At 42.6% G+C, this 19,269-nt stretch overlaps 2 protein-coding genes across 7 annotated transcripts in view; one reads left to right on the plus strand and one right to left on the minus strand.

Moving 5' to 3' along the window:
• The window catches only part of BRCA1 (BRCA1 DNA repair associated), a 55,514-nt gene extending 38,508 nt beyond the window's left edge, over positions 1-17,006 (minus strand). The window contains exons 1-4 of one of the 2 annotated variants that reach the window (XM_070394966.1): positions 16,866-17,006; positions 15,474-15,572; positions 9,767-9,820; positions 1,469-1,546 (exon numbers count right to left, since the gene is read on the minus strand). In XM_070394966.1, the coding sequence (XP_070251067.1) occupies positions 1,469-1,546; positions 9,767-9,820; positions 15,474-15,553 (212 nt within the window). In that variant the 5' untranslated portion in view covers positions 15,554-15,572; positions 16,866-17,006. Of the gene's footprint in view, positions 1-1,468; positions 1,547-9,766; positions 9,821-10,818; positions 10,875-15,473; positions 15,573-16,865 lie in introns of those variants that run through there. The other variant, XM_070394967.1, reaches the window with a different exon arrangement.
• Positions 17,007-17,271: 265 nt separating this feature from the next.
• NBR1 (NBR1 autophagy cargo receptor) overlaps positions 17,272-19,269 on the plus strand; it is a 28,865-nt gene continuing 26,867 nt past the window's right edge. The window contains exons 1-2 of one of the 5 annotated variants that reach the window (XM_070394385.1): positions 17,272-17,672; positions 18,579-18,766. The gene's annotated coding sequence lies outside the window, so the exon portion shown is untranslated. Of the gene's footprint in view, positions 17,673-17,931; positions 18,045-18,578; positions 18,767-19,269 lie in introns of those variants that run through there. The other 4 variants (XM_070394387.1, XM_070394386.1, XM_070394388.1 and 1 more) reach the window with 4 other exon arrangements.

Raw genomic sequence — 19,269 nt, forward strand, 5'->3', positions numbered from 1 at the left:
GTACTTATCAACTTTTTAAGGACTTTTAAAATAAGGAAAGACATGTACACTAATAAAAAAAGATGCAGCAACAGCTGAAAAACTGTATTCAAAGAACAGAGCTATTAGTGACATCACATAAGCAAAACATCATTGACATCAGTACTGATTATTTTTGTAATATTTTCTTTTTTTGCCATTCAAATCTACCAAAAGCCTGTAACTATCTAAAATAGAACTATGAATCCATAGTAAATATAAATCCACTGCATAGAGAACTTAGTATTCTTGACATCTGAGCCCCATCCACTCAACATCCCACTTCTAGCTATCAGGGATTTCTGTCAAATGATGTTTACATTATTTGAAAAGCACAAACAGATGACAATGTCCAAAGAAAGATTCTGATTTAGGAAAGTTTTCATTTAAATATCTGAGTGACTACTATATGCCAAACACTGGAAGAGCTGTGTTGACTGAGACAGACAAAGCCGGTGCCCTAACAGAACTTAAATCCTGACCAGAGGGATACACAATACAGAAATACACTAGGGGTCCAGTGCATAAATCGTGTACCTTGAAAGGAACTGTGGGCCATGAAGCTGCAGTGGGCACAGGGGCAGGTCTTGGCCCATCCTCTGTGCCCCCACCTGGCCCCTCCTGCCACAGCCCCCAATCCCCTGTATACTGGCACCCCTGCTCCCACACACTGACGTTGTCGGCCGCTTGCACCTGCTGATGCGCCAAGCGATTGGGGCCCCAATCGCCCCTCAGGAGCAGGGGGAGATGGAGAAGCCCTGAGAGAAGATCAGGGCTAGCAGCCACCACTTGCACCCGCTAATGGTGCTGAGCAATTGGGGCCGCGCCAGGCACTGGCAGCGGATGCAAGCAGGGCCAGTGCTGGCAGCAGGTGCGATGGCTGGGCGGGACTGTGGCGCACGCGAGCAAAGAATTTTCAATAACCACCAGAGGCTCACCCCATGATAGCGACCAGCGTCCTGCCTTGGTCTGGCGCCCCGCTCACCCGCTCCATATCCTGCTGCAGACAACGCCCGGCCATGTTCCCCACGTGCCCCCTGGTGGTCAGCGCATGTCATAGTGACCAGTTGTTCGGTTATTCCACCACTTGGTCTATTTGCATATTAGTCTTTTATTATATAGGATTGTGTGTGTGTGTGTAAATAATTAAGTAGAAATTAAGTGTACAAGAAGAAAAATAAAAGGATCAGGAGAAAATGGGGGCAGGTGGTACACTCCTACTTTAGATAAGACTGCAAGTTCTTACACCATTCAGAAGCATTAGAAAAATGCATGTTGCTAATTGCTAACACCTGAATAAGGTACCATAAAACTTTCAGGAAAATAATTTATTTTGTCAGCTAAACACCCTTTTATACATTTTTCTACTGAGAAATGGTTTGATAGGAACAGCTATAATACTAAGGAATTTCTACTTTTCCCAGCCTCCCATCACTACCCAATTATATACCTTTTGGTTATATCATTCTTACACAAAGGACACTGTGACGGCCCTTTCTTCTGGTTGAGAAGTTTCAGCATACAAAATCTACAAATTATAAAGAACAAGCATAATTAAAATTACTTTTTTATAGAGAGAATATTCAAAGGACAAATAGTCATGAAAAAAATAATTTCACAACATTAAGAACACTTTTAAAGTTAATGGCAGGTGAATTACAACCAATGACTTTAATTGTTTTTCGATGTTACCTAAGCAGAAAACTAAACTATCAAGCAATGATCTATGAAAACTAAACTTACATGCATATGGCCTACTGTTATGATCTAATAAAACTTATTAAAGAGTTAATATGACATATTTAATTATGATTATTTCATTCTGCATAATCAGACAAATGGTAAATGGTTCAAGTACAATTATTATAATTAGTCGAAAAGTCTCAGCACCTCACTACAAAGCTACAGTAATCAAGACAGTGTGGTACTGGCATAAGGACAGGCATATACATGGATGGAACAGAATTGAGAGTACAGGAAAAAACCTATTCCTATATGGTCAACTGATTTTCAACAATGGCACCAAGACAATTAAATGGAAAAAGAATAGTCTTATCAACAAACACTGCCAGTACAACTAAATATCCACATGCAAAATTGGAAGCTAGGCTCCTACCTCATACAACACACACACACACACAAAATAACTCAAACTAAATCTTTGTGACCTTGGGTTAAATAAACAAACAAACACAGCAAAAGCATAAGCAACCAAAGGAAAAACTAGATACACTGGTCTACATCAAACTTAAGAACTTCTGTGCTACAATACCATGAAGAAAGTGAAAGGACAATCCACAGAATGGGAGAAAATATTTGCAACTCATATATATCCATTAAGTGGCCTGTATCCAGAATATACAAAAAACTCTTACAAGTCGATCAATGAACTATGTGGTTTTGAATTGAATGTAGACCATTAGTGCTACTACTTGAGCTAAACTTCTGCATGGTTCATATTTTTAAAGTGTGTAGTCAATATTATGCATGTTATTGTCCTTTCTTCCATTCTTACCAGTATGTGCCCATTTGCAAAACAAAAATGCTAATGATCAGCAGTAGTTCTATAAAAGATGTTAACTCTGTTTAGTCATTGACTGATCTTGCTCCAACTTTAAAACTTTGTGATTATTGACCTGTTGCATTTATTCTAAAACACCCCAAAATTATTTAGCTGTTTTAAATATCAACATTACCCTGGTGTATTCACTGCTGTATGCATTACTCTTCTTTGTTGCTGTTTTATGCCTTCATATTAGCAAAATATGAAATTCTTTGATCTTTAACACTCCCTCCCTTGCTGGGGTCCAACCCCAGCGGGTCCAGGGGTCCCCAAAGGTATGGACAGAGTCGGCGAAGAAGGAATGGCACGGGGTCAGCGTTCAGTTGATCAGCAGCCTAGCCAGGATCTCTAGCCAGGATCTCCAGCCAAGTTCTGGTCAGGATCTCCAGAGAAGTTCTGGTTAGGAACTCCAGCGAAGTTCTGGTCAGGATCTAGCCAGGGTCTCCAGCCAGGTTCTGTCCAGGATCTCCAGCCAGGTTCTGTAGCCATGTTCTCTCACTAGATTCTCCATTCAGCTTCTCCAGGTTCTCCAACCAGGTTCGGTCGCCAGGTTCTTTAGCCAGGTTCTATCCAGGTTCTTTTGCCATGTTCTGTCTAGGTTCTCCAGTGAAGTTCTGTAGCCAGGTTCTGTCCAGGATCTTTTGCCATGTTCTCTGGCTAGGTTCTGGTTAGGATCTGACCATTATTGTCTTGTTACATCCGTATTTATACCAGCCGATTTTAATCCTGTCAATTTCTATTACAAAGGTTAGGGCGTTTCTTATCTCCATTCCAGGGAGTAAAGATTATGTAGCTTAACTACCCGCCTGGCACTTAATTAAGTGGTTGTATCCCCTCCCTAACCTCAGGGAAAAATCCCCACCTGGGGAAACAACCTTTCTCGGAGAGGTGACCTTGGTTAAAACACATGGCACTAAGGAGAACAAACATATTAAGAACAATATGCTATATATGCCAGGTCCCTTGAAACATATGCTGTGCAGATGTTTCTTTCCTGCAGCGACTGTGTCAAGCAGCAAGGATGGACCGGCTTCCGGCACCCCCTTCTGAGTAGGAAACAAATTGTTTGTTCTTGAGAACTTTCCCATCAAGAATTTAGTGGAAGCAGGTATACTTATATTATTTTGATGTTTTTGTTAATGTTTCCAAACAATGTACTTTGAAATCAGAATCATTTCTTAATTGTTTTCATATAATTTTCCTGAGGCTCTTCATCACACATTAGTGATCAGAAACGAGATGTAATCCCCCAATCCCTGCCCGCAAGACCTGAGTAGGATCTTACGGTAAATTGAAGGGAGTTTTACTCTAACTCATGGATTGTGCAAGAATGAGCTGCCATTGGGTTTGACTGTAGATGGGTTGTGGTGTGGTGTATTGAAGGCTATTGAATGCAACTTACAATGCTTAATAAAAATCTTTATTCTTTTAGTATTAAAAAAAACCCTCTTATAACTCAATAATAAACAGAGAAATAACACAATTAAAAAATAGGCAAAGGATTTGAATAGACATTTTCTCCACAGGAGGTATTCAAACAGTCAACAAACACATGAAAAGATGCTCAATAGTCATTATGAAAATGCAAATTAATGAGATACCACTACAATGAGATACCACTTTACACCCTCTAGAATGGCTTGTGCAAATAAAAAAGACAGGTAAGAAGTATTAGAGAAGATGTGAAGAAACTGAAATCCTCATTCATTGCTGGTGGAAATATAAACCGATGCAACCACTTTGGAATACGATTTGGCAGCTCCTCAAAATGTTAAACATAGAGTTACCATATGAGTCTGCAATTCTACTCTTAGATTTCTTCCCTGGAGTAATGAAAACATTAGTCTATGTTAAACTTGTACACATATGTACATAGCAGCATTGCTCATAATAGCCAAAAAGCAGAAACAATCACCAATACAGATGCCTTACCTGGCAATAACTCTATAGTTCATGGAAAAGTGATATCAAAAAGCTACCTGTATTGTATGTAAATACCCTTTGAAGAGCCACAGAATAGAGGACACTCCTTAAGAAGATAGATGTAAATCCTACTTGTAATCTACCATAATAGTTCTAGGAGGCATCAATGCTTTACACTGGGAAATGGTACAATTAAACAATTCTGAGTGGGAGTAGGGAGGGAATTCCCTGAACAGAGAGAATACTGCAGAACACAATAGCTAACTAAGCTCGAGTGTTGTAGCCTGTACAATAATTACATAAATAACACAGGGGGACTAGGTAAATGTAGAAAAACCAAAACATAGTTTCCAGTCTTTCTTTATGCATAAAGGTCGTTAAATCAAAAGAGAAAATGAACTTGTACATCACTTAAAAAGACTGAACAAAGGAAAACATTGATGGTTCAACAGAACATAGACATATCTTTCAGGGCTCAGAATTTATTAGATTCTGTTTTAGAGTCCTGGGGAATCTATGTGATGCACCAATTAAATAAAGACATAAATGTTCTACATAAGGTGCTTGGTAAAAAGATCTGAGACAAGTTTGGGGCTTCTTGGATTTTTAAATGCTTAAGGAAAGGCAATACTTTTTTAAGCAAATGCAGTAGTACTCATTTTTTAGCACATCTATATCCTGAGGAGTTTGACAATGTTATGGAAACTCACCTAACTTGTCTAAGTCTATCCTGGCAGGAGTCAATAAATTAACAGTTCCAAGTCTATGCAAAATGAAAGTAGGCTGACGTTTGGCTACCTTTGATTATACTGGGTGCCCTGGATTCCTGTCAACAGAACTAAGATTATGGACCAGTATTGTCCAGAGAGCCCCACAGCTTAGCATCCACTTATGGTGGCCCCATCAAACCTTGTCAGTTTCTATAGTAAGGCTCTGTTTTCTTTTTTTTTTCTTTTTTAATATATTTTATTGATTTTTTTTTTTACAGAGAGGAAGGGAGAGAGACAGAGAGCCAGAAACATCGATGAGAGAGAAACATCGACCAGCCGCCTCCTGCACACCTCCCACTGGGGATGTGCCCGCAACCCAGGTACATGCCCTTGACCGGAATCGAACCCGGGACCCTTCAGTCCGCAGGCCGACGCTCTATCCACTGAGCCAAACCGGTCTTGGCGGCTCTGTTTTCTTGATCAAACCTCTAGTTTGTACTTTAGTTTCAACAATTAAGACTCTATCCTAAGCTCTTCATCTGGGTGAGAATGCCTAGGCTCCTTGCCTGGTATTGCAACCCCATGGGTCAAGGCTCTTGTCTTCTAGGGACAAGTCTCACCCCTAACCCTTAGCCTCCTATGGCTTTATCCATATTTTTCTTCCCTTATAACCACCACTTTGAACTTCTGCTTATTTCTGCTGCTAGACTCCTGAGAAACTATGTTTGATCTACTAGTATATGCTAGAATATCCATCTCTTGACTACTTCTGGACCACTGACATATCAAGCCATTGCTAGACTCCAAAGTTCCCTGATATTATGATGTAATATATCTAGCCATCAAACCTCCCTAATATGAACTCACCACTTATCTGCATTTCCTCAGTTAGCTGACTCCAAGATTTGCCTTACTTGGTCTATCTGATCCTTAGACTTCAGCCATCCCTGGTCTGGTCCCTCTTACTATCCTGCAAATAAGTGTATAGGAAGGTCATCATTCCAGAACACTGCTTCCCAGACTTTAATGTGTATAAGAATCTTGTTAAAATGCAGATCCTGATTGAGCACGTTTGGAGTAGGGCTGAGATTCTAGAAAGTTCCCATGTGATATGGGCACTGCAAGTTCATGAGTCCCACTTTGAGTAGTAAGTTCCTAGAGCTGTGTTGTCCAATACAGCGGCCACTGGACACATGGCTACTGAGCAGTTGTAATGCAGCTAGTCTGAACTAAGATGTACTGTAAGTATAGAAAAACACAGGCTCTCGAAAACTTAATACCAAAAAAGAATGCCAAATAAATACCTCATTAATATATTTTATATTGAAATGGTAAAATTTTGGTCACAATTGGGTTAAAAATATATAAATATATAACTACTAGAGGCCCGGTGCACGAATTCATGCACGGGTGGGGTCCTTGGAGGGGCCTGCGGAGGTTGGGCCCCAGCTTGCGCCCCCAGCCTTGCAGCTTCAGCTCATGAGCCCCGCAGCCCCACCTGGCACCCTGCCTTGGCCTGGCGCCACCCCCCACACCTGCTCCACCATCCCGCCTGCAGGGCTATCAGCCAGGGCCTGCCCAGCTCCCTCAATGCCTGGGAGCCGGGCGGCAGCCCCGCCCCCCATTGCCACCACTGGTTGCTGTCTGCAGGGTGATAGGTGGGGCGATTGGGCCCCTGCTTGCACCCGCCTTGACCTGGCACCGCCCACTCACCTGCTCCACCATCCCACTGCAGTCATCAGGGCCCATCGGGGCGGCAGCGCCTCCACTGCCACCCACTGCCAGCACCACAGTGCCAATGCCTGCCATGTTCCGCGCCGCCCCCTAGTGGTCAGCGCACATCATAGCGAGGGGTCGAACGACCACCCATGGGGACAATTTGCATATTAAGCTTTTATTATATAGGATAATTTGAAAACTTTTTAGTAATATGGCTACTAGAATATTTAAATTACACTTATTGTTCATATTATATATTTTTGGAGAATATGGTTCTAGATCTTCTAAAAAATATCACACAATTCATTTGTTGTTTGGAAATTGCAAGGCAATGCATGGATGACCCCAGTAATTTTTTTCTAGACTGGTACTATTATCTCTTTTGTATATCTCATGAAAGATTTCAGAACTATAGGCTTACCTCAGTCAATAAAGCTATTTTTATCATTAGCAATTATAGTTTACCCTGAGAAAATACAATTAATGCTTGGGGTATTTTCCCGTTTTCTGACATAGAGATCAAGACATTATTCAGATTATAAAGGTATTACAGAAGAGGTTTCATGAAAAAGTTGATCTGTCACATGGGTATTATACTATACTTTTAATTCTAATATAGTACTTAAAAATATGGCTACTTCTTCTGCTTATCATATTCTCCATATAAGGAGCTGCAAGCTTTTCTCACTCTCCCCCAGTTGCCAACTTTAACCCTTTCAATCTCAACAGATGTCTTCACCTCCAACTTCATTGAGCTCAAACTACCTCAGTGGCTCAGTGGTTGAGCCTCATCCTGTGAACCGGGGTTAGGGTGGGTCAGGGTTCGATTCCTAGTTGGGACATGCGCTCCAGGTCGTGGGCTTGATCCCATGCAGGGGGCGGTCAATTGGTGGTTCTCTCTCATCATTGATGTTTCTATCTCTGTCTCCCTCTCCCTTCCTCTCTGAAATCAATAAAAATATATATATTTTTAAAACTATCTCAACTCCTCCTGCTCTACCTCAAAAGTCTTTCTGTAGAATTATTCTACTTTTTCTTCATTACTACTTATGAATAATAACTATTTCTTTCTCTTGCAGTCATTTTCTATTTCCAATCCCGTCTACCTCCTCTTGCAAATGTCATCTCCCCTTTAAGGGGCTCCTTCCTCTTCTCACACAACCCTTAAACAAATATGGAAAGTTTCTTTTTTTCTGGACATATTCTACTTTCTTCTCTTCAGACCTTTGCTTATATTATTTCCTCTGTCTGTAATTTCCTTCTTCCACAAGCTCTCAAAGTAATAAATGTTGATACTACCTGTAATCTTTTAAATACTGGGACTTTTACATTTTGTTTTACAAAAGTATCAATCTATGAAGAAACTGGTCCTATATTATAGTTTGAGATGCTTCCCTCTAGAGGCCACAGAACTAAAAATTCCTGAAGCAGAGAGAGAAAGCTGTGCTGCCCTGGCACCTGAACAAGGAAAAGGGCCTGAGGAATCAGAAGGAAACCATTGGGAAGAGATCTAGATCAGCGTGGTGACATGAGAAAGGGGTGAGAGACAGTGGAAATGGGCTCTAGACCAGCCGTGGGCAAACTACGGCCCGTTTGAAATGAATAAAACTAAAAAAAAAAAAAAAGACCGTACCCTTTTATGTAATGATGTTTACTTTGAATTTATATTAGTTCACACAAACACTCCATCCATGCTTTTGTTCCGGCCCTCCGGTCCAGTTTAAGAACCCATTGTGGCCCTCGAGTCAAAAAGTTTGCCCACCCCTGCTCTAGACCCTTGTTAGGACAGATGAATGGGAAGAATACAAAATACAGAAGAAGGAAGGAGCCAGCCAGCTGGCAGATTAGTGCTCAGAGGATATCCCTCCAAAGTGAACAGGTTTCCCTCAGCTCCAGCCAGCCCTCATTATCCTTAATGCCAGATGCTTTTCACATTTTTTAGGTTATGGAAAGCATACCAAGAATTTGATAAAAATTACTGACTGCCTTCCCCTAAAATTGCAAATGCCCAGTTTTTAATACAGTTGAACTTAAAATTGAATATAATTCTAGGACATTCATGAAAACCAACAAATCCCAAGTTAAAAACTCTTAAAATTTAAAAATTCCCAAGAAGATATATAAGAAATTGATCACTGTAGTTGTTTCTGGAAAGGGAAGAGGAAGGCAGGGATTTGAGGTTAGGAGGGAAATATACTTTGCGTCATGTAACCTTTTGTGCTAGTTAAACTCATTATAATGGACATGCTTTGTCAATTGAAAAAGAAAAAAATACTTAAAAACAAACTAGTTGGCATTCAGGAAAAGTCTCAATCATAGCTTAACATCAGGGAAAGGAAAAAAACCCCTTGTTCCACCAAATTACCTATCAAACTTTTTCTGGAATTCTTTCACCAAGAAACATTTTCATGTGGGGGGGAAGGGGGGACATATGTAATACTTTCAACAATAAAGATTAAAAAGAAAAAAAGCATTTTCATTTCAAAGGGCAAGATTCTTAAAAATGTAAATAAAACTTGAATCATTGTATGCATGAATTTTAGCCAAATATTGCTTGCAATCTGCTTTCCCCATGGACACAAAAAACAAACAGCTGTTCAAAGTGAGTTGATTTCCCACTAGATAGATATGCCAATATTTTACCAGGAACTATGGCTGAAACCAACTTATGGTGACTTTCTGTGTATTCTCTGAGACAGAATGAAATCGAGTTGGATTTTTCTTTCTTACTTAATTAAAGAAGCTAAAGCTTCTTTAAAGTTGAGTGTTTCCTCTGTTACGAAGGATAAGCACAAAAGGTAATAATGAAGCCACATAAAAGATTCAAACTTACTTGCAAAATATGTGGTCACATTTTGTAGAAACAGGCTCTTTGATCAACTCCAGACTAGAAGGGTAGGGAAAAAGAAAAAGAAAAGAAATGCAGCTCAATAATTTATTTAAAAATAAACATTTATCCTTAGAAGTTCAACTTTAAGTGGTTATAACTAAGCCAAGGTAAGGTTTTAAGTTCATTCAATAGATACTTATTAAATGTCTGCTGTGCCAGGAGCCAAAAATACAGCAGAGAATATGATCCTTATTCTCACTGAGCTTTCAGACATCAAAACAGAATACACAGTACTTTTTTTCAATATTCTACATGACCTATAGCACGTAAAAGATAAGTTGATATTACTTCATATCAAGTAGGTTTCACTGATACACTTTTAGAGCTATCAGTGGGTGCACATCCTATATCTCAATTAGACTTTAAGCTCCACAAAGACAAAAACATCTTGTATTTCTTTCGGATTCCCTGAAAGCACTTCTTTTTTGCATGTGATTACCTTTTTAATTTCTTCATATGGAAAATTTCAAGCATTTACTAGTGCACAAATAAAATAGTAAAATGACCTCCATGTACCACCCAGTTTCAACAATTATCAACTCACAGCCAATAGTATTTTTGTCCATGGCTGATACCCACCCAAAGCCCAGATTATTTGAAAATAAATCTCCGCCATCATATAATTTCATCTATAAATATTTTGGAATATCTTTTCAAAAGAGAAAGACTTTTTTAGTATAACCATGAAACCATTACTACTCCTAAAAAATAATTTCCTTAATATCACCTAATATATAATTAATGTTGTAATTTTCCTGTCTCATAAAAGTTTAATAATTAAATCTGTGTAAATCAGGATTCAAACAAGATCCACACATTGTCTCTGGTATGTCTCAAGTCTCTTTTATTCTACAGATTTTCCCTTCTTCTCTCCCCACCCCCATTACTTATTTAAAAAACTAGGTCATTTAGCCGAAACCGGTTTGGCTCAGTGGATGGAGCGTCGGCCTGTGGACTGGAGGGTCCCAGGTTCGATTCCGGTCAGGGGTATGTACCTTGGTTGTGGGCACATCCCTAGTGGGGGGTGTGCAGAAGGCGGCTGATCGGTGTTTCTCTCTCATTGATGTTTCTAACTCTCTATCCCTCTCCCTTTCTCTCTGTAAAAAATCAATAAAATATATTTTTTAAAAAAACACACAAAAAAACTAGGTCATTTGACCTGTAGAATTTCCCACATTCTGGATTTTGCTGATTGTAACCCTATGTTGTATAGTTTAATATGTTCCTCTAGTCTCTACAGGCTCGATCAAATTCAGGTTCCATTTTTTGGCAAAAACAATTTTTTGGCAAGAACACTTTTAGGTACTGTGTACTTCTATTACATCACTTCAAAAGGTACATGATGTTGGCTTTGTGATTACTTTGTAAAAACAATGTAATAAGCTAACTAAAGAAAAGAAAATAAACTTAGACAAATATTAAAAACTAGAGGCCCAGTGCACGAATTCGTGCACAGGTGGGGTCCCTCAGCCTGGCCGGTGACCGAGGCCAATCGAGGCAATCTTGCCCAGTCCCAATGGGCACTGACAGGAGCCGGCCAGGGAGGGATCACAGGAGGTTGGCTGGTCGGCCAGGGAAAGACCACAGGAGGTTGGCTGGCTGGCCCCGATTGGGGCTAATTGGAGCTGGCCAGCCGGGGAGGGACTGCGGGAGGTTGGCCGACCGGCCAGGGAGGAACCGCAGGAGGGCTCCAGGGCGTGTCTGGCCCTCCGGCCCAGTCCCAATCTGCTGGATCCCAGCAACAAGCTAACTTACTGGTCTTAGTGTCTCCCCCCTGATGGTCAGTGCACGTCATAGAACTGGCTGAGCAGTCGACCAAATGGTCTACCTATTAGTCGGACACTTAGCATATTACACTTTTATTATATAGGATTTGAGAAGAGCCCTGGCTGGTGTTCAGTGGTTAGAGTACCAACCCACAATTGATGTCTCTCTCTCACATTGATGTGTTTCTCTCCCTCTCCCTCCCTTCCACTCTATATAAAATCAATGGAGCCAGGGTGGTGTGGCTCAGTGGTTGAGCGTTGACCTATGAACCAGGAGGTCAAGGTTCAATTCCTGATCAGGGAACATGCCCAGGTTGTGGGCTTGATCCCCAGTAGGAGGTGTGCCGGAAGCAGCAGAATGATGATTCTCTTTATCATTGATGTTTCCACTCTCTCTCTCCCTTCTTATCTCTGAAATCAATAAACATTAAAAAAAAAAAATCCCTGGCCGGGTTAGCTCAGTGGACAGGGCATCAGCCTGCGGACTAAAGGATACCAGGTTCGATTCCTGGGTGGAGCACCAAAAATAAATAATAAAAATAAAAACACCAGAAGAAACTTACAGAAAAAAGAAATTTATAGGAAACAGGGATAATGCAGGGAGAAGGCAATCAGTAAACATGACCCTTCTGGGGGAAAAAAGGAAAACAGCATTCAAAGAACAGTCCTGGAAATTAAAAGTAAAAATGGAAAAATGAATAGAAGTTTTGATAAATGAAGCAGAAAGTGTCAAAATAGCCTGGTTGTCAAGAGTTTGGTAACATAACTCTTATAATCATGAGGTTTCTGATGCAGCACAGGGGAAGAAAAGAAAAATACATTAAGTCAGAAGGCTGAGATTCTACTACCAGATCTCTTTAGGCCAAGCACCCTACCTGACTGAACCTCAGTTTCCTGTAAGGAAACTGTCACCCAATCTACTAGTCTCTTCAGGCTATTGTGAGAATAAAATTAAAAGCTACTTGGGAAAATGTTTCCAACCTGAGATGACTTGTGTAATGTTAGTAGTATTATTGGGACTGAATGTGATTTAAAACAACAACCTGGAAAAAAAAGAACTCTGATTTGTTTCCAAATCACTATTCCTCGGATAAACTAGATATCAAAAACATTCTGAGTAAAAGAAAGTGGATTTAGCTACACCAGATGGCTTTCCTTCTCACCACTGACTCAATTCTGAAATAATTATATTTCACTATAGTAATTATAAGCCAAACTATACAAACATACTCTAAACAAACTTTGAACGGATGAAAACTCCAATATGGAAAAAGGTAGTAAATGTTGAAGGAAAAGCTTGATGAGGGAATAGGAATGAAAAGACAAAAATTAACATGTGCTCTTCTGGATCCTGATGATAGTAAATGTTTACTATCAAAGCGTCTGGAGCCTGGCCGGGTAGCTCGGGGGGTTGAGTGTTATCTCATACACCAAAAAGGTTGTGGGTTAGATTCCTGGTCAGGGCACATACCTAGGTTGTGGGTTTGACCCCCAGGCAGGGCACATACAGAAGACAAAAGTAGGAACCATGCCAGGTCCCTGAATAGTCAAGGCCAATGGGAGCACAGAGGTCTTGCTATCAATACACCAGAATGGCCAAAGGCTGCTCTGGGCATGAGCCTAAATGGGATGTTCAAGGACTCTGAGCCTGGAAATCCTAATCAGGCCAAGATACCAGGAGTGGATGTAAGGACACATGCATGGTACACTGTGCCCTTCAGTAGCCGATATGATTGGTGTAACTATTGGCAAGAAGCCTTCTTTATCGAAATACTATAAAAGTAGGTTACTGACCAGTCTAGTCAGCTATGGCAGGAGTGAGAAGAAGTCTGCTGGAGTATGGAGAGAGAGCAGCCAGGATGAGGTGTGTGAAGAAGTCTGCTAGAGAGAGCCGCTGGGCAGGAGACAGGAAAAGCTGCTGAGATGGAGAGCTCAGATACTGCTACGATGTGAGGCGGTGAGTCTAGGAGGCAGCATGTGGCTGCTCAGATAATAGCTGTGGGTACAGAGACTGGTGCTGCTTTATGGGAAAGATTTATGTTCACTAGCCGGTGTCCGGCTACATGCCTGTATGGACTTTGCTGTGAGAACTGTTCTTGTCTGATGGCCATATGGCCATGGGCTTCCGCAATAAAGACTCATTCTTATTTACCCACAACCTCTCATGGCTTCTCCGACTGAGACCCGGCGTCCTAGGAGGTCCAGCCCCAGGCAGAGGGGCTCAGACCCAACACCTGTTACTAGTGAGCAGAGGATAAAGGAGGAACTTGGACTAAGTTCCCAACAGTTAGCACAGTGGGCAGGGTTTGAAGAAGAACCAGCCCTGGCGTAGTCAAATGGAAGAATTTAGAAGAATACATGGACTCACAGCCACTCAGAGCACCAGGGCTCCTGCTTTGTGCTCTGACAACAACCAATCAATGTTTCGATGTTTCTCTCTCTCGCTCTCTCTCTCTCCCTTCCTCCCTGCCCCTTCCTCCTAAAATTAACGAAAAAATATCCTCAGGTGAGAGTTTTTTTTAAAAAGTGCTCAAATATTAAAACACTTTTTAAACCAGTCAATACTTTAGGCCTAACTACATGCCTACATTTTGAGGTTCCAAAACAGATATGTGATTAGAAGAAGAAGCTAGATTAGGTTCCAAAAATAACAACCACCCACCAGGATACACATTTTAAAAACTCTTTTGAAAGTCAAGAATTTTATATAGTCATATGTAAAAAGTTAGAAAGAACTACCAAGTATCAGAAATAAATGCCAAAAGTGACTTAGAGACCAAAAGAAGGAATTTTAGCTCTCGAGACCTAAAAAAAGCTAGAAACCTACTTTACAGCTACCATAAGTAACACTGCTTCCAGTCACAATCAGAAACTATTGAGACATAACAGCAAACTGTTCTGGGCACTGTAAAGAAAAAAAGTGAAGTAGATATGATTCCCATCCTAGAACTTTCCATTTAAATGAGTTAAACAATGACTAGGCTGCACAATTTTAGTTGAAAAACCTGTGTATTTCTAATAGAAAACAGATTTTAAAAATATATCAGCTGTAAAATATACAGTATTTGACCAAAATGAAAATTTAGCATTAACTTTCTCATCTTACATCTTTAATTTTTATGTATCTGAGGTTTTTAAATTGCTGGTTTAATTTTCTGTGGAAATATAAAATAAATGGACCCAAATGCCACACTATTGAGGACTTTTTAATAATCATTCTTCGTAATTATGAGTTTTATGACTTTTCAAAAGCAATGTTCCCCCAATTGCCATTTCCTGCTTCTCTGGCTCTTATGTTACATAAATTAGGCTGTAAATCTTAGTTAGCTCTTGTTTTTGTTTGGCTGAAATGTTGAAGGGCAAGGGAGAGTAGGGTTACTTATAAATATTGTATTTCTCTGAAAACACAACTTGCATTTTCTTTAATTTTATTTGAGTCCAAATATGATAAGTAACTTTCATGAAGCACAAGAGACATTTTACTTAAATTTACTCTTCTTTGTTCAAGGTAAGGAGCAATAGGTGCAGCTTTCCAATTTATTTATTTTTAAAACGTATCTGTATTGATTTCAGAGAGGAAGGGAGAGGCAGAGAGATAGAAACATCAATGGTGAGAGAGAATCATTGTTCAGCTGCCTCCTGCACGCCCCACACTGGGGATCGAGCCCACAATGCAGGCATGTGCCCTGACTGGGAATCTAACCGTGACCTCCAGGTTCATAGGTCAATGCTGAACCACTGAGCCACAACAGCCAGGCTAACAGCCTAATCTTAACAGACATTATAATTTTTTCCTCCTTACTATGTAAGGTCAGTTCTATTCATTTGCATAGGATATAATCATATAAAGAAAAATCTCAAGTTAATAAATTCTGTTGACTTACCAGATTGGACACTCTAAGATTTTCTGCATAGCATTAAGGACATTTTGTACTTCTTCAACTCGATCCGCACATAAATCCATCTCTCCCTGTTACAATGAACTTTAACACATAAACAAATGTGGTTATTTGTCTATATACGCATCTGTCTATATACTAGAGGCCCCATGCACGAATTCATGCACGAATTCATGCACGGATGGGGTCCCTCGGCCTGGCTTGTGCCCTCTCGCAATCCAGGACCCCTCTGGGGATGCCAGAGAGCCGGTTTTGGCCTGATCCCCGAAGGCCAGGCGAGGGCCCCCACAGATATACCACCGGGCCTCTGGTTTTTAAATAGGTGAAATTTAAGATGGGGATGCTTTAGAATTATGCCAACCATAAAACTAATAACAAAAGCTTTATTTTTTAACATTCTAAGTTTTTCATTGTAATTCAGGTCACTTTAAATACTTTATTTTTTCACATATAGCCTCCAACCATTTCCTTCCACTTCCCTTTGGTCTCTTCCTTTCTCCAAGCAAGGGAAAGCCACAGTGGGGTGACTGGATGAGGGGCGGTAGCCTCACATTTCTCCAAGCATCCTGGCTGCTTTCTTTTTCTTGCATAAAACCATAATCAACACAAACAAAACCAACACCAACCAAGGCTCTCCACCCCCGTCCTTCCCCAGTGTCTTCCACCGGCTTGCACCCATCTCAGGAGCCTCGGGCACCCCCAATGCCGGCAGCCTCTGGGATTAGTACTGCCCGTGCACTTTCTAGTCTCTTCTCGGAAACGTATCTGGATACAGTTCGTAAGGGCTCTCCCTCCCACAAAATCCTGTCTCCTCCTCTTCCCAGACACATTTCTGCCCCTATTCTTCATCAGGGTCCCCTTCTCACTTATACCAACTCCTCTTTCACATTATAGTGGCGCCCTCAAAACACATTCCAGCCGAAACCGGTTTGGCTCAGTGGATAGAGCGTCGGCCTGCGGACTGAAAGGTCCCAGGTTCCATTCCGGTCAAGGGCATGTACCTGGGTTGCGGGCACATCCCCAGTAGGAGATGTGCAGGAGGCAGCTGATCGATGTTTCTAACTCTCTATTCCTCTCCCTTCCTCTCTGTAAAAAATCAATAAAATATATTTTTAAAAAAACCACATTCCAGCTCCTATCATCTGGATTCCCCTTCGGACACACCCCTTCCTTATTCTCTGTGCCTCCCCCACCGCGCGACCCACGAAGTGCACCCCTCCCCGCGACTATGCCATACGCAACTTCTTAGGCGTCCCGGGTTCCACGCTCCCGCTAGCCCCTGCCAGATAACACCCTCCTTGCTGTCCTTCAGAAGTTCCCTCCCCCACTCTCTGCACGCCTGCTCCTAGCCCGTCCGCCCCCCCAAAGTTCCCTCACCTCTACTCAGATCAAAGCGTCTCGGCTTTCCCGGCCCAGGAACCCAGTTGTCTGAAAAGCACCCCGCGACCGTCCTGGGTAGAGAGAGCTCAGGCAGCTTAAGCCGCGCAAATTCAATTTATCCGTAACTCCCGCGCTTTTCCGTTGCCACGGAAACCGGCTGCTGCGGCTAAGCGGGAGCCTCTCAGAATACGAGATCGCAACACGTTTGCGGAAGGGCGGAGCTGAAAGAGCCGAGAGTCCTTAGGAGCTTCCAATTGGCCAGCCATTCGTTCCCTGTTACGTAATCAGTAAGAGACGGAAGAGAAGGCATTCTCCAGGAGTTTTCCATTAGGCGCCCGCCCTCTCACCTCTACGCTTCCAGAGACGGCTAATTATTACGTCACAGAGATTGCCGTGCTGGGGTCAGACTCGCTGAGGCCCGAATTGAACGCAAGACAGTGCCCACACACTCGCAAGGTGAGGTCTCGCTACCTCCCCCTTTCCGCCGCAATGGAAGTCTCCAGTTTAGGTAAATAAAAGGATTGTAGGCAAAAAAAAAACTACGATTTCCAGCATGCATTGCGGACCACAAGACCTTCGCCACAGTGTTCCTTGGAAGCTGTAGTCCTATGGAGAGGAGCTTCCGACACTGGAAGCGGGCACGATTCTCAGGGCGGCCCAGTTTATAAAGAGCTTCGCACACTTCTCACGTCAACAGATATGGATTGGAATGTTCTGTTTGCGCATCTTAAGAGAGGAGAATAAGCTGAAGAATCTACAAGTCCTAGGAAGACTACAATTCCCATCCAGCCCCTCGCATCTCGAGTAAGTAGTCCTCTAGGTCAGTGACCTAAGGGAACGCAGTGGGCGCAGAGTTTACCTGGGAAGGGGACTGCGGTTCCAGCCCACGGCTGCGCACTCGAGGTTCCGCCCCTCATCCCCAGTGTTTATTATTGTTGTGCCGTTCGGGCAGCTCTGGCCCAGCCCCCGCAAACGCGCCCTCGACCAATCCATAGGGTGGTAGCTTTGAGGGACAAGCAGTAAGAGCCAATCATCTTGTCGGAAACTCAGAAACTGGGGACTAGCCTCTGTCTCTCTCCGCCATGTTAGATTCACCCCGCAGGGGTAGCAGCAGAGCTGGCGGCGAACGGTCCCTGCGCTGGCCTCTGGCAGGCGCCCCCCGGGGGCGGGAAGCTGGTAAGGAAGCCGCTGCGATGACCTGGGGGTGGGGTCACGTCGCTCCGAGAGGGGCTTGGGGAAGTTCAAGGGAGGCGTCCTGTCAAGAAGAGGGGCGACTTTTTCCGAGTCTGGGGGCAGCGGTTCTTGTCAGTGATGGGATGGGAGAGCCGTTCGTGTTCCGAGGGACCGAGGGGGCGGATGCCGCCGGTGAGATGGAGGGGCTGTGGCTGAGAGCGGCCGGCTTGTGCTGCGGGAGGGCCTAGACCCACCGGCACAAAGACGGCCTAGGGCCCTAAGTAAAGAAAACGAGAGAGTCGGGGGGGCGGGGGGCGGGGGGCGGGCGCGGGTGACACTGTTTGGGGGCACGAAATGCTAGGAAAGGATAACGGGAAGACTAAAATGAAGTCTGCAAGGATAAAAACAAAGCAACACAGAGCCTCCTCAACCCCATCCCCTTCTTCTTTTTAAGGACCTCATAAGTCTCCTTGGGCAGGGAACTCTGGTATTAGAAAGGTACCGTTGTTTTTTTTCTTTATTTTATCCAACACCCAGCTTCCCAGGTCCAGACACTCAGCTTTCCAGGTCACACATTTTAACGTCCGGGATATCTGTACAAGCCTCTGGTGGAGACAGTAATCAGAGCTCAGGTTCCCAGGCCTGTCTCACTAAAGAGATTGTTGGTATCCTGGAAAAAAAAAAAAATTCGACATAGAGGAAAAGCTGACTTGTGCCAAGCCAAGGTGAGTCAGTGGCATGAAGTTAGAATGATGCCAGTTAATGAAAGTTGAAGGCCTAGGCCCCGGCTCCCTGACGTGACTGGCTTAAACTGCAAGGACAGATGGGCCTAACCATAGCTTTGCTGTTCTCCGCCAGTTCAAGATGAATGCTCTTGCTAAAAGAATTTTTACGTATAAGCCAAACGGAAATAGGCAGTTCTTTACCAAGACCTGGATGTGATCCAGCTAAGCTAGCCTCCCCCACTTCCTGTTTTCTCATCAGCCGCCCGGCTGGACGGGCTCCAAAGTATCTAAACCAATTTCCAATTGTATAATTTGAGAAGGGGGGGAGGGGGTTGGGTGTCCTCTGGACTCTGAAAAGTGTGGAAGTGTGTTTCTCCGAAGTTGAAAAGTCGGACTGTTTCAGATGCCCCCACTTTTGGCAGACTGAATCAAGCACTTCATAAATTTTTTTTTGCACAAGATTCTGGGGTGTTGACAGGAATTCTTTTCAAGTTTTAAGGACC

Source organism: Myotis yumanensis, unplaced genomic scaffold, assembly GCF_028538775.1.
Source record: "Myotis yumanensis isolate MYYU_CA2020_CCGP unplaced genomic scaffold, mMyoYum1.0.hap1 SCAF_16, whole genome shotgun sequence".
NCBI classification, from domain to species: domain Eukaryota; kingdom Metazoa; phylum Chordata; class Mammalia; order Chiroptera; family Vespertilionidae; genus Myotis; species Myotis yumanensis.